This window comes from Monodelphis domestica, chromosome 4 (assembly GCF_027887165.1).
Source record: "Monodelphis domestica isolate mMonDom1 chromosome 4, mMonDom1.pri, whole genome shotgun sequence".
Lineage (NCBI taxonomy): Eukaryota > Metazoa > Chordata > Mammalia > Didelphimorphia > Didelphidae > Monodelphis > Monodelphis domestica.
This window is the reverse complement of record NC_077230.1, coordinates 83,711,026-83,725,455: the sequence shown is the minus strand read 5'-3', so window position 1 is coordinate 83,725,455 and position 14,430 is coordinate 83,711,026. Positions and strand designations below refer to the sequence as shown.

At 34.5% G+C, this 14,430-nt stretch overlaps 1 protein-coding gene across 6 annotated transcripts in view; it reads left to right on the top strand.

The window, feature by feature from the left end:
• Positions 1-14,430, top strand: part of GSK3B (glycogen synthase kinase 3 beta) — a 242,874-nt gene that overhangs the window by 188,154 nt on the left and 40,290 nt on the right. For 4 of the 6 annotated variants that reach the window (XM_001363187.5, XM_056793505.1, XM_007493745.3 and 1 more), the window contains 2 exons: positions 6,895-6,933; positions 10,245-10,431. In XM_001363187.5, coding sequence (XP_001363224.1) covers positions 6,895-6,933; positions 10,245-10,431 — 226 coding nt within the window. The remainder of the gene's footprint in view (positions 1-6,894; positions 6,934-10,244; positions 10,432-14,430) is intronic. The other 2 variants (XM_001363271.5, XM_007493746.3) reach the window with 1 other exon arrangement.

Here is a 14,430-nt window from a genome sequence, read left to right as displayed (position 1 = left end):
TGGAACTGATATTTTGTATCAGTTTTAAGACAAAAGGTATGGGTTATATATATATATAATGAACTTGGATTTCTAGGGTACAGTAGTTCTAGTTATCTATCCAGGGAGCAAAACATTTAACTTCTGCTCAGTCTAGGTCCAAGCTAAGTATGTGGATATCTGTGTCTGTGTGTGTGTACATATATAAACAGTAAATATTTTCTCTTAGTTATCACTAAGATTACAGTAGCAGGAAATTATTTCCTTAATATTTTCCTCAGCAATTTTCTGGTCATTGGGCAACTTAGTTAAGCAGGAGATTGTGGTATTTGGAGTGGAGGATGAGAAAAGCTTTATTAAGATAATAATAACTTTAACCAGATAATCTCTTACTAATGGTGATTTTAGGGACAACCTTTAAACTGTTTTGCCTGTTTTATTATGCATGCATACTCAACATAGCTGAGTAAACAAAGATGACTTTGGTTACTAGAAGTAGTTCATTAACAAATTTTTTATTTTAATAAGGAAAGGTGAGTCATTACCCACCTCCCAGATGTACATACAGGGTATTCCAAAAATCTTAAGTCTCTTTTTTTTTCTTTAAATCCTTACCTTACATATTAGAATCAATACTGTATATCACAGTGATGGCAGACCTTTTAAAGGGGCAGATGATGTGAGAAATGTCCTCAGCTGCATGTGGAGATAGGGAAGGAAGCAGCCTGGCCCTGCATCTGTCTGGCTTTCTAGTAATGAACTTTGGTGAAGTCTGTGCTGGGCTCTTGAGTTCCCACTCTGGCACATGTACAATAGGTTTGCCACCACAGGTATATCAGTTCTAAGGCAGAAGAGTAATAAAGACTTGTCCAGAGTCACACAACTAGAAAGTATCAGAATCCAGACTTTGAATTTAGGATCTCTCATTTCCAGACCTTGCTTTCTATCTACCAAGCCACCCACCTGCCCCACAAAAGTCTTAAGTCTTAAAAAGATTATTGGAGTCCCTTAAAGTAGCTCTTCCTCTTCACCACTCTCACTCCTTCATTCCTGATAAAGATAATAAAATCATATTACCCTTGCCTCTTAGAAAGGGCACTATTACTATCCTTTAAGTGCTATTTTCCTCATTAGAATATCAACTTCTAGGGGCACCTAGGGTGACTGACTCAGTGGATAAAATGCCAACCCTGGGGATGGGAGATCCTAATTTAAAATCTGGCCTCAAACATTCCCTAGCTGTTTGACCCTGGGCAAGTCACTTAACCCCAATTGCCTAGCCCTGTGATGGCGAACTTTTTAGAGATGGAGTGCCAGGCCCCGCCACCCCAACCCACCCCATCCCACCCCCAGGCTGAATGACTTGCCCCTTCCCCTGAGTGTAACACACCTAGCCCCACTCTACCCCTGACCCCACATGGGGATGGGAGGAAACACTCCCATTGGGCTGCTAGGAAGAGAGGTGGGGAAGTGAGGAATGGTCTCAGTGAGTGTATAGAGGGGTAGGGGAGTGGCCTGAGCTCTCTGCTGCCTGTGAGCCACCCACCTTACTCTCTGTGTGCTCCCATTGGCTGATGGACAGAGGGGTGAGGTATGTGAGAGAAGGGAAAGGGAGAAGCTCCCACCCAAGTCCCTCTGCCTTTCTAGTAACAAACTTGGCATAGGGGGAGGTTAGGAGGATGGTCAAGTACCCACAGAGAGTTCTGCATGCCATCTTTGGTACCTGTACTATAGGTTCGCCATTACTGTGCTTCTGCCTTGAAACCAATATATCAATTCTAAGACAGAAGGTACGGGTTTAAAAAAAAAAGAAAGCAAGAATGCCAGCTCCTTTAGAACAGAGATTGTCACTTTTTGTGTCCATATTCCTGGTCATTTAGCACAGTGCTTGGAACATATTAAGAATTAAACAAATGCTTTTCCTTGATTCATTGTCAAAACTCTGTAAATTTGTTAAATGATTGTGTCTGGTGATAAAGCTTCATCTCATGCTTTGTAATTCCAAATAATTGTTTTGCTTTCACTCTTACAGTAATGTTGATTATATCTTTTTTTAAATGGGAAAGGCGAATAGCTATACTTTTCTGTAAAGTACTTTTCATTAGCTTGATTTGGTTTTACTTCCCTTTAAAGAATTCTCCTGATATTTCTCTTTGAATATAGGTTTCTATATTTATTTGAAAACCTATTCCTTGGATCTAAGATCAGTCAACAAGCATTTATTATACATTTACTATATGTCAGCCTCTGCTAAGCACTAAAAATACATGGACAAAAATTTAATATTCCTTGACCTCAAGATGCACACATTCTAATGATGTAGTCAGAATGTATATGTGTGTATAAGTATATACAGAATATATTGAAAATGACTACAAGGTAGTTTCACAAAGTAGGCCACTATTGACTGGGGAGATTAGGCAAGGTTTCATGTAGTGTCACATGATCTTAGTATTCCAAGAGAAAATAAAGTTACAAGAATAATGAATGGAGCAATAGGGAAGTAGATCGACAGGTCCTTTCCTTATAATAATGGCAGTATTGATTAGATTGTGTCTAAATCTAGAGTGGTATGTGTAAAGAGGTTGAGCACACACATGATGCTGAGGCAGAATGGCATCATGATTAGAACCACTTGGATATCATGGACCAAATGAGGTAAAATAATGAACTTGAGTGATCCAGAAAAGGAAAAATTTCATGCAATGTATTCCTTTAAAAAGACAAACTATATCCTGTACCTTTCAGGAAGGTTTCCATATTTTAGTGCTTATATGGAAATAGGCTTCAGTTATCTGAAAAATTCAGTTATGAAATGTCTCCTTCCTACATCATAGTAGGGAAATAAATCATTACTATAGTTTAAAGAAATAATGAGTAAGCTCTTTTAGATATCATTAGACAATATGATTTTACCATTTTTATTGGATTTGGATTCTTTTAGTAGATTATTCCTCGTATGTGTGGATTTAAACTTAACTTTAATATTAAGGAAGAAGAACATTTACTTTTTTTTTTTTAGTTAATTCATTCATTAAATATTTAAATATGCATGATTTCTTTTTTTTTTTTAACCCTTACCTTCCGTCTTGGAGTCAATTGACTCCAAGGCAGAAGAGTGGTAAGGGCTAGGCAATGGGGGTCAAGTGACTTGCCCAGGGTCACACAGCTGGGAAGTGTCTGAGGCCAGATTTGAACCTAGGACCTCCCATCTCTAGGCCTGGCTCTCAATCCACTGAGCTACCCAGCTGCCCCCAAAATGCATGATTTCTGAGGCATTCTGCTATGTATTATGATTTATGCAAAGGCAAATGATAGTCCCTACTTTCAAGGAATATGAAATTTTTATACTGCTGTTTTTCTTTGAATTAAATTCTAAAATTTACTTTTAAATTCTGATCATAAACAACTTTAGTTTGACTTTATTGAGGCTTATTTTTAAATTAAACAAGACCCCGTTTCATACTTTTTGGCAAATGCAAATTTTATAAAATTCTTGACTAATATTCTAGATAAATTAATAGTCTTAATGTCCAAATTCTATTCTTTCAGTAAAAGCTAGGCTAATAATACTTAGTATCTGTAAAAACTTTGAAATTGAGCCTGCAAGATTCCATCAGTTTAGTATAGAATGTTTTTCATTGGTGAGAAATTGATTCAAATCTAAATTAATTTCTTAGAGCCCAGGAAAACAATTACATTTTCTTTTCAACTCATTTTATATTTCCAAATAAGTTTAGGAAGAGATAAATATTAATCTGCAAAGAAATGGCTATTTTAGAGAACTTTGATATGGTCAGTTTTTTTTTCTTTTTCATTAAATCTTTTTGTTCATTTTTTAAAGCTTACTTTTAGGATATTTATACTCTTGATACATAATTATTCCAAAACCTTTTGCTTATTTTTTTAAACCCTTACCTACTATCTTAAGTATTGAATTTCCAAAGCAAAGGACTTATAAGGGCTAGGCAATTGGGGTCAAGTGGCATACCCAGGATCACACAACTAGGACTTCTCTGAGACCAGGTTTTGAACCCAAGCCCTCCCATCTCTAGTTCTCTATCCACCTGTCACCTTCATTTATTTTTTAAGAGTTTTTACCAGTGTGACCTGAATGAATGGAAACAGTTTACTAAAATATATTTATAATTTTGAAACTGGAATGCTAATAGTTTGGCAAAATAATTGTTATAAAACTATATCTTTTAAAAAGACATCATATTTCATTGATCTAATCGACCCTGTTTGGGGACAATTTCAAATGTTGCATTCTAACTGAGCCAAAAGCATGATGATGCTATTTGAATATTATTGAACTGGAACTTCAGCATCTGATAATGCTTGAAACATATTTACATGATAGCATATCACTTTGTAGTGATATAATGGAGCCATTTTACTCAGCCCTTCAGTTGATTACTGTATATAAAGTTTATGTCAAACATATTAAAAACCTTCCTCAACAAAAAGTGCCAAAGAATCAAATTAAACTAAATAAGAATGCTTAAAATTAAAAAGACATTTATGGCGTTTTTTACCCCCTTTGAATACTATATTCTGTTGTTGCCTTTTAAGACTTAAGAAGAATGAAGCCTTTCTTCTAATCAGCTAATAGTATAAAGTTCAACAAATAAGTGAAAGTCAATCTCTAGTCCTATGTTTAATGTGACATCTCATTCTGTGTTTTTAAATTGTAACTAATTTTCTGTAGTAGCTTGAGAACAAAGGCTTAACTACAATAGGTCTCCTCTTTGGTAATGGTTAAGTTTGCATCCTTGAGCATGTGGTTTTGTCAGTTGTTCTGAACTGTATTGCATGTATTTGGTCTGTAATTAGAGATCTGTGGCAGTATTTCATATTTATGTCAGTATCAACTAGTGAGGAGGAACTGTTTGGAACAGGCAGCAGAACTGGCTTTGTGTTCTATTTAGATTAATTGTCTCTGGTTACATCGATGGAAAATGGGAAAATTTACATTGATCACTAGGCTTCTTAATATAATAGAATTAGATCTGATGCTGGCAGGAAGCTACTTTAACTAGGACTTGAAATAGTATATATGATTGTTTTCTAAAAGGCTCTTTTATAAAGAATTTTTAAATTTAGTCATAAAAATTTTCTCCAGGCTTAAACTTGATAGTCAAAGGCTATTTCTGGAATATTTCGATTTAAATTACACCTAATTTTTAGTTATCCAAATGCAAATGTACCTTGAATAATTTCCTATATTAGGACTTATTTGCATTTGTTCAACACCAGAGATACTTAATTTTTGAAAACTAGAATTTGATGTGCTGCTAGTTCTACCGTGGACCAGTATTGTGAGAGACTGTTTATTTTATCTTGTGAAAATGAGTTGCTGCACAGGTGAGGTAGTATTTGGATCACTTTAAAAGTTCATGTCAGTGTTTTGTTTTGTTTTGGTTTTTTTCCCCTTTTTTCTTATTTTCTTTTTGGCCTTTTTAATTTATTTTACTTATTTATTTTTGCTTTTGTTTTTTGCAGGGGTGTTTTGGGATTTTCATGGCCTTGCTACATATTTGGCTGGCCATATTTAGTCTGCGCACTAAATGTTAGTCTGCCCAGTTGAGTCTTACTTTGTGCACTCAGTTCTTTTGGTTTGATTTCATGTTTTGTCCACCTGGATGTGTTTTAGATTTAGAGATTTTTATTCTGATGGGCCGGATTTTAATCCGTATACTAAATTTTAGTCTGCAGACTAAAAGTAATCCGCGGATTATTTATTTTTATTAAAAATATTTAATTCCCCCACTGGAAACTATCCTAAAAGAATGTTAAATTATTCTATCTTAGTCAAGGGAGTTCACAGCTACTGGTGAGTTGTACCATCTTTTATTCTTATGCTTTATAACCGACACCACTACCTCTGTCACTTTTTTTTGCTCAGTTGTACTAGGTGTTGGTGTACATTACTGTGCTTGTCACCCATAACTGTGACTGTCCCTTAGTATTATTGTTTATTGTATATCTTTTTGTTTAGCTTTTGGTGGGTGAATTGGGCAGAATTTTAGATGGAACTGTGTTGAATTGGTAGTACTAAAAGGCTTAGGATTTTTTTAGTGAGTTTATTCCAAAAGGAAAGAATGTTCTTAAGTTTTTCTTTTCTTTAGTAATGGGTGCAAGGGTATGAGGGGGAAAAGCCCACAATAGAAAAATTAAGTCCATACCCGCACTCCCAAGGTGATATGTCAATTTCGTGAAGAGTCCTAAAGAGATGAGAAAGAACGTCAGCAAAATAAACATCCATTAGAAGGGAAGTCAATCCAAAATGGAGAATAATCCGCGGTGGCCTGATCCGTTCTTAGCTCACACAAATTTATAAACTATCTGGCTTGAAAACTCAAATAGTAAAACAGACCAAATATTTTTATTTTCTTCTGAACACTAATTTAGAATTTTTTATACTGTGTCTTTTGGACACATTTGTGGAGAAAAACAAAATATGTACATAGTTTAAAGCAGGCTAATCTGGCCCTCCCCCATTTCCCCCATGTCTGTGGACAATGAATCCGGGACAAGAGGACTGCCAAATACTTTACTTTGGGAACTTGATTACCCCTTTACTTCTAGATTTAATTTTGATTTTAACTTTTTTTGGTTTTGTATTTTTTTAATAAATGCACTGGCATTGGAACATAAAATAAAATTATGATGTTTCTTTACTATGCCTCACCATTGCGCAATTTTTTTACATACACTGTGGCGAAATAATTTTCAAAACTTGGATTTGCTACTATGGAGACTGATGTTTAAAGTTTATAACTGTATAAACATTTTCTATGTCCCCCACACCATGGATTTCTTATAACATTGGATATATTTTTCCTTGCTGGACTATTCTCTTTTGGATTGACTTCCCCTGTTTGGATTATTTCACTGCATTATCATCTTTAGGACTCGTCAGGAACAGGACATTTCACCTCAGGAGTTCGGGTATGTATTTAATTTTTTTTTTCAAATTATTAGGGCTGGCCTGTAAAACTTGGGGAAAGGAATTTTGAAAGGCTAGAGATTCCTGCTGCAAATAAATGAATATTTCATTTTTAAAATATTATAGCATAAAAATTAATATCTAGGCATCTGTGATTCAGCTTTTAAATCACTCTTTAGCAAGTGTTTTGTTTAGGTATGTTTTATTTTGTCATCATCATCGATCTTAATAATTCATTATAGTTCCAGACAGGTTTAACAATTAGAGGGTTTTTTTTTTCCTTTAAATTTCCTTTATTCCAAAAAATATGTTGTTGATTATTTGTGGTACTGGAGGTTAAACAGTTTAAGGAAGTATGGAAAATGAGGAAGCAGCAGTGACAGAAACTCCTTTGGTAAAACCAAATTTCAGTAGTTCTGTCGGTCTCCTTTTCTTTAGACACAAGGTAACAACCAGAAGAGCAATGTTCCTGTTTGGGCTGTAACTTGGAAGTCACTTGCTACTACACCCAGTATTGTGGTCAGAAATCCGAACTCTGGAGGCATTGGGTTTGACCCAACACAAATGACCCCCACATAATCTTCAGGTTAAAGTTTATCCACAGAGTGCCAATCAAAGCTTTTCTCATCATGGGTCACTCAAAGGGTTTAAAGTAACAGTGGATAACTTTGTAATTGTAGGTTACGTCCGGCTTAATGTTTGTTATCAGAATGAATATTATTCTTTGTTGTTTTAACTCTTTGACTCCATGAGTCAGGATTCCATGACAAAATGGGCTAATATACAATGTCTTAGTACCAACATGGATGGGTACTTGTAGCCAACAAGGCACCAAAGTGGTTTTGGTTTGGGGTTTCTATTTTTAAGAGAGAAATTTACAATACTGATTTATTGTTGGTTTTGACAGATAATCTTCGTTGATGTTAACATGAAATTTCTCCATTTAAAATGTACTTACTGCCCAGCTACCCTGCATTTGAATGTTAGCAGGAGGTATTTATTTCTATTTTTGGTGATGCTGAGTGGCTTATGTGCTCCCATATTGGTGCAAAAGCATTTTGGATTAGCTCATGTTTATTGAAAAATGCTGGCAACGTAATTCCATATACTGTCAAGTAAATGGAAATTGTCCTCAGGGAGGAGCATTAAAGACAACTGTTCAACTTTGTCTTTCATGTGATACGGAGGGGGAAATTAGGTGATAAAGAACAGGAGTGGGAAGCTTCTAAACAATGACTTATTTCAGCAGTTGTTGGGGACAAGGACCAAGAGGTGATGTTCTGGTCACATCTGTAGTACCTAGAGAACTTTTGCTCCATGTATCCTTCCTATGACCACCCCATTCAGAAAAGACTTCTGGGTTTGAAAATAACCATTGAAAAAGCTGTGGAAGTGCTCAGGCTGTTCCTGTCAAGTTTTTTAAGTTATAACTTTACGTTACTCCCTACCTCCCATTTGTACCCAAATAAGCCAAAAAATCAGAATTTGTTACTATTTTTGGACCTAAGGAATAGGAGTGGTGCAGAAATGGGCATAAGAAAAAAGAGGCTTTGGCTCAAAACATGACATAAATGCTGGTTTCAAATTGTAACTCTTAAGATACTGTGGAATAGGTGGCTCTAAGCCCTCTCTCTTTCCAAGAAAAATATGGCGATCTGAGAACTTTTCTTATGAAAAGGACTTTCAAGCATAGCTAATAAATTAATCAAGACTCAAGGTTCTAAAATGAATTTTTTAACCGAAGTAATTCCTTTATAAGTAGTAATAATGATAAACTGCATTATGTAGTGCTTTAAGGTTGACAAATCACTTTACAAACATTATTCTCATTTGATCTTGTGTTAGGTGCTATTATTATTCCCATTTTACAGATAAGGTAACTGAGGCAGAGAAAGGTTAAGCAACTTGCCCAGGGTCACACAGCTAGTAAGTGTTTGAGGCAGGATTCAAACTCGGGTCTTCCTGACTCTAGGTCTAGCACTCTGTCCACAAAACCATAATTTTACCTTTATTTCAAATATGAATTTTGATATCTGAAAATAAAAGCAGAAAAGTTGTTTTCCAATCATGTACAAAGGACTATTCCAAATTATTTCTTGAAATTCTGAATACTCTGATACCTATTTAGTATCTCCTGGCTTCCTCTTACCTTGTCTCCTTCCATAGGTGCTTTTTCTTTCTGTATTCATCTCCCTTTGAGTGTCTGTCTCTGTCTTTTTGTCTGTCTCTTTGTCTTTATCTGTCTCTGTTTCTTTTTTCTTTCTCTATTTCCCTCTCTCTTTTCCTTCTTCCTTCCCTCTGACCTCCATATCCCTTCTTCACTCCATCTCTTCTTACTCTTACTCCTCCATTGTGTGACTTCAATGAGTATCTACCATTGTTAGTTGCTGTATTTTTGTCTCTCTTTAATCTACTTTTATACCCATTCTCTCCATGAGTGCCTCTCTTCCTGTCCTCCATTCTATCTTTACTCTTTGTGTTCCTCTACTTTTTCTTTCTCCCCAATCTGTATCTCCCCCTTAGATTGGCAAAGATAGAGAACTGAAGTATAGTCTCTTTTGTACTTATTGAATTGGAAATTTGGTCCTCAGTACACTTTTATGTGTGTTAGTTACCCTAAATAGGGAAAAAAAAAAAGTCCTCCCCACTCCGGGCATAGACAAAACATTCAAAGAAAGATGATCTGTATAAATGACCATGGGTAAAAACTGTTAAAAAAAATCTAAATTTCCAAAAATTTTCTCTAGATAATGTATAATTTTTTAAAATAGGAAAGACAAAATCATTAACATTTTTCAGGCTTGGGATAAACAACTTTCTGTTTTCTCTAAGACACTGACTGCCAAACTTGAACAGTGCTGTCCATAGAAACGGTTATTCTGCTCAAAATCATCCAAAAGAGACATCCTTCTGCCCACTGTCACAAAAAGTCAAGAACTTTTAATTTTCATCATCTTGAATTTTCCTTCATTTTGCCTCTCTATGAACCTCAACTTTTGTCCCATCTACATATATATCATTTCTGTATGCATGATTGATTGCTCTACTGTATCATCAGCATTTTTAGACATTTTTACCTTCTTTCCCAGTGGTTTCTCTGAGTTTTCTCATATAGTCTTTCATTGACCAGTTCATCTTCACCCCAGTGTGGTGAGCCATGTGCAGTTAACCCTTTAAATTTTAGAAGGCTCCCTATCCAAATGCAATTATTTTTGTGTAACTAGTGGGAGTTCTTAACTTATTATTACTCAGAGGGTTAATTGCTTAACTGTTATAATGAAAAACAAATCAGTCTATCTTTTTTGTCACATAGGTCTTCCGACCCCGAACTCCACCTGAGGCAATTGCATTATGTAGCCGTCTGCTGGAATATACCCCGACTGCCCGATTGACACCCTTGGAAGCTTGTGCACATTCTTTTTTTGATGAATTACGGGACCCAAATGTCAAATTACCAAATGGGCGAGATACACCTGCACTCTTCAATTTCACCACTCAAGGTAATTTTATAAATTAGACTTCCTCCTTCCAGTAAACTACATACTATAAAAGGCCAATCTCTAAATTCAAGAAATACTATTGATTTCCATAAACTATGGAAAGATAAAAACTAGAATATTAGAAGGCATCCTCTTGGTGCCTCTACCAGCTAAGCTAACTTTAGAACTAGAAGTGATCTTTGAGAATATCTGATTTTCCAGATGAAGACACTAAGGACCAAAGAGGGAAATTGATTTGCCTAGGGTCTTTCAAAGGAATTGCCCAATTTTCATTAAAAATGTATATATAGGGGTAGCTGAGTGGCTCAGTGGATTGAGAGCCAGGCCCAGGAGGTCCTGGGTTCAAATCTGGCATCAGACACTTCCTGGCTGTGTGACCCTGGGCTAGTCACTTGATCCCCATTGCTCCTCTTCTGCCTTGAAACCAATACATAGTATTGATTCTAAGATGAAAGGTAAGGTTTTAAAAAAAAATTTTTTTATGCTGCTAAAAAATATCAAGGTATAATGTTCAGCTTACCATCTGAAAATATAATGAAGGCTAATAAAAGACATTTAGTAAACAGAAACTTTCTGAAATTTTTAACAGGTATCTCTGAAACTTCAACTTGGACAACAGTTACAGAAGTGTAGTTTAATTGAATAAAATCTGTGTAATTTAATTGAGTAAAGTCTGATTCAGAAGTATTAGTACATTATTTTTTCTATTAATGGTTACCTGAAACTAAATTAAACAAATAATTCTCTTCCAAAAGCACAGAGACTTTTCTCATTTTTAATTAATAGCTGTGGGTTAGCCTCAAAACTCAAACTTATTAATGAATAGTTAATATTTATCATTTCTTCAATCTAATTACCTGATGGTGAGAGTCAACAGTGATTCTCACCAGCCCTTCTAGACTTTATGTAGAGTATAAGATCTCTTGCCTCCATGCTTTTAGGTGTTTTCATAGGGCTTGAGTTATATGAAATTATGTGAACCTGACAGATACTAAAGTATTCTTTCCAAAATTGTCTCTAATCCCTTCAGATTCCCTTCACCTTTCAGAAATACTTATAACCAAACGATCTAATTCCTATAGGTTGATGTTTCCTTATTTTTTTACTGAATAGAAATGTGCCTTGAATTCAATAGGTATATGTTGCTTGATGTAAAGCTTAGAGTAAACAAAGAATATGGAATAGAGAAAGAGAAGGAGATCAAAGAATGTGTTTGCTATTCTGTGATGGGGTCAGGTACATAATTAGTTTCATGATACACCAACTACATCCTGGGAGCATGTTAAGTATTTCAAGTTATTTCAGTTGTAGTGATTCTTTTAGGTCACCAGGGAATCATCTAGAAAATTATTGATTCTTTGTATTAAGTGGTTTGAATAAGTTAATAATGCATTTTCCCAGTTTAACCTATTCCTGAAATATAGCTCCTACATGAAAAAGAACCTAGAATAAAAGTCTTGTATTTAAACTCTGAGTACAAAGGGGAAGAGACCTTGCTTGGTATCAGTTCATATGAAAATTATCTGGGAAATTTTTCTTTACTGTAAATTCAATTAAATTTGATGATATGACAGCCACTAAATAAACTAATATAAAAAAGTATTAGAGTTCATTAAGTGTAGTCTACAATTCAAGAGGAGATGATAATCTTAATATTTTCTACACTGTTTAAGACCACATCTGAAGTGTTATCTTCAGTTCTAGGTGCCATATTTTAAGGGATCTATCCAAAGAAAGGCAACCAGGATGGTGAGTGGTCTGAAATAATGTTCTATTAAGAAATGTTTGAAGAACTAGACCTGATTATACCCTAGAAGATTTAGGTTAGGGCATGATAGCCATATTCAAAGTCATGCTGTCATAAAAAAGAGAAATTTAGGTTATTTTTCTTCTGTAGAAGGACAAACCTAGACCAAGGGGTAGAAGTTAAAGGAATGTAGATTTCACCTGAAATTTTATAGCAATTAGTTATCTAAAAATGGAATGAGTTGCCTTGTACCATAATAATAATGAGATGTTATTCCATTGGGTTAGAGGTTAATTTTAATGGCTTTATGATTTTTTTCAAAACTGATAATCTCTTAAGTTCATAATATTCAGTAAGTCCTCAATATTATAGTTCTAGACTCAAAGATAAACAAGATTTGCATTTTTTTTAGTTCTTTATTTATTTAGAAGGTGTTCTTTTGTAAAATCCAGGTTCGTGTCTTTAGTGAATGTAAATATTGCTCTGTTTATACCTTTGAATAACAGTAATGTTTAAATGAATAAAACCTAATAAAAATATATATAATGTTACACATTTCATAAACATCTCACAATCAATAAACAATATAACATTTACAGTCTTTTAAGTAGAATGCCATGCACTATAGAGAGTAAGTGAAAATGAAATGAAATTCTGATACTAACTTAGAAAATGTTCTTCTAATGTCTAAAATCAGAAGTTTTAAATTTTTTTACTCTTAGATCAAGAGTGAGGGGGAAAATTGTTAAAGAGAGAGAGCCTTGAAAATATTTTTATATAAAGTACATATATAGATATTTAAATGGCTTTATTTAAAGTTTGTATAAATTAAGTTAAAATGACCTTGCTAGTCTACTTTCTGCATAAAGCAAAACATCAGTATTATGAATTCACATTTGTCTTAAAATAAGTGGATGTCACCAATTCATTTGCTATTTTTATTTTTTGTCATCCTAAATATATAGCCAAGACATTGATTACCTGGATAGCTAATAACATGACCCTGAGCAAATAAAAATGGAACTTGGGGGAAGTCAACATTTTGGTACCATATCTCAGATACAAATATACCATGGATTGGATAACTTCAGGCCCAAGGTTTACCCTGTGTCAGTGTTCATCTAAATGATTTTGAGTCTAAATCCTATCCAATCATGAAAGAACTGGCCCATCTTGAATATTGACAGTAATCCAGTGGCAATTGAAAAGGTGCAGAGTGGCAGCAATTGCTCCCTTGAAGTGGACACAAAACTTGACAACAAAAGGCTACAATATTTGGGTTACCCAACCCTATTGTTGGGAGAGGAGATAGTATAAGTTGTTACTCTTTCACAAAGATACCAACACATATCAGAAAAGTGTTTTTGTGTAGGAGTGCTTTTAAGATGGATGATGATGAGTAAAATAGGGTTCTGTACAGGAATTTGCTTTACAGTTCACATCTTAAGAGCATATATTTTCTTCTTAACAAGAGCTAACCAAATGTAAAGCTCTGTGTATAGTAGGGTCAAGTTTGTACGTGATCTATGTGCATTTAGCAATTTTTTCAGTTTAGATATACCATATGTCTGTGCTATGCTATATGTATACATATTAGTAATTATGAGTAAACAGGTGCATGTTTGTGAATGTACTTTCAGTTCGTAATGGTTTGTGGATGTCATCTAGGTATTAGTATAGTCATGCATGCAGCACCATTATATAAAACATCAACTAATAATGTGACCCTATCATTTTCTCCACCTGGATCTGTCTTGGGTCTTAGATATTGTTCCTATCTAAGAACAGCACTGTCTGGAGGGCTCATTTAGTTAACTTTTATCACATTTTTTCTGTTTAAATGTGAACTGAATCCCTATTGCTGTATGACAGTCTTGTTTACTTATAATTTTGAAAACCTAAAATGTAGTGACATAGTCATTATGCAGATAGAAACTCAAAACAGACATTAAATATCAGCATTTAAATAATGGGACTTGGGTATAACTGCAAGTTTGATTCATTCAACAAATACTGAATGCCTGTCCATAGTCCCTGATTTTTAAAGTTGTTAAGTCGATAACTATGCTTACAGGAAAAGTAAATTGTGAAGATTGAACATGCATGAATAGAGTTTAGTTTTGTAATCAGCCTATTGAAAGTTTTTAAATATACCACTAGCAGTATATTAAACCATAAAGAAATCTATTTTCTAAAACTTACATTAGAATGAAACTAGAACATCAGCATTTTCTCCAAATGAAAATGGATAA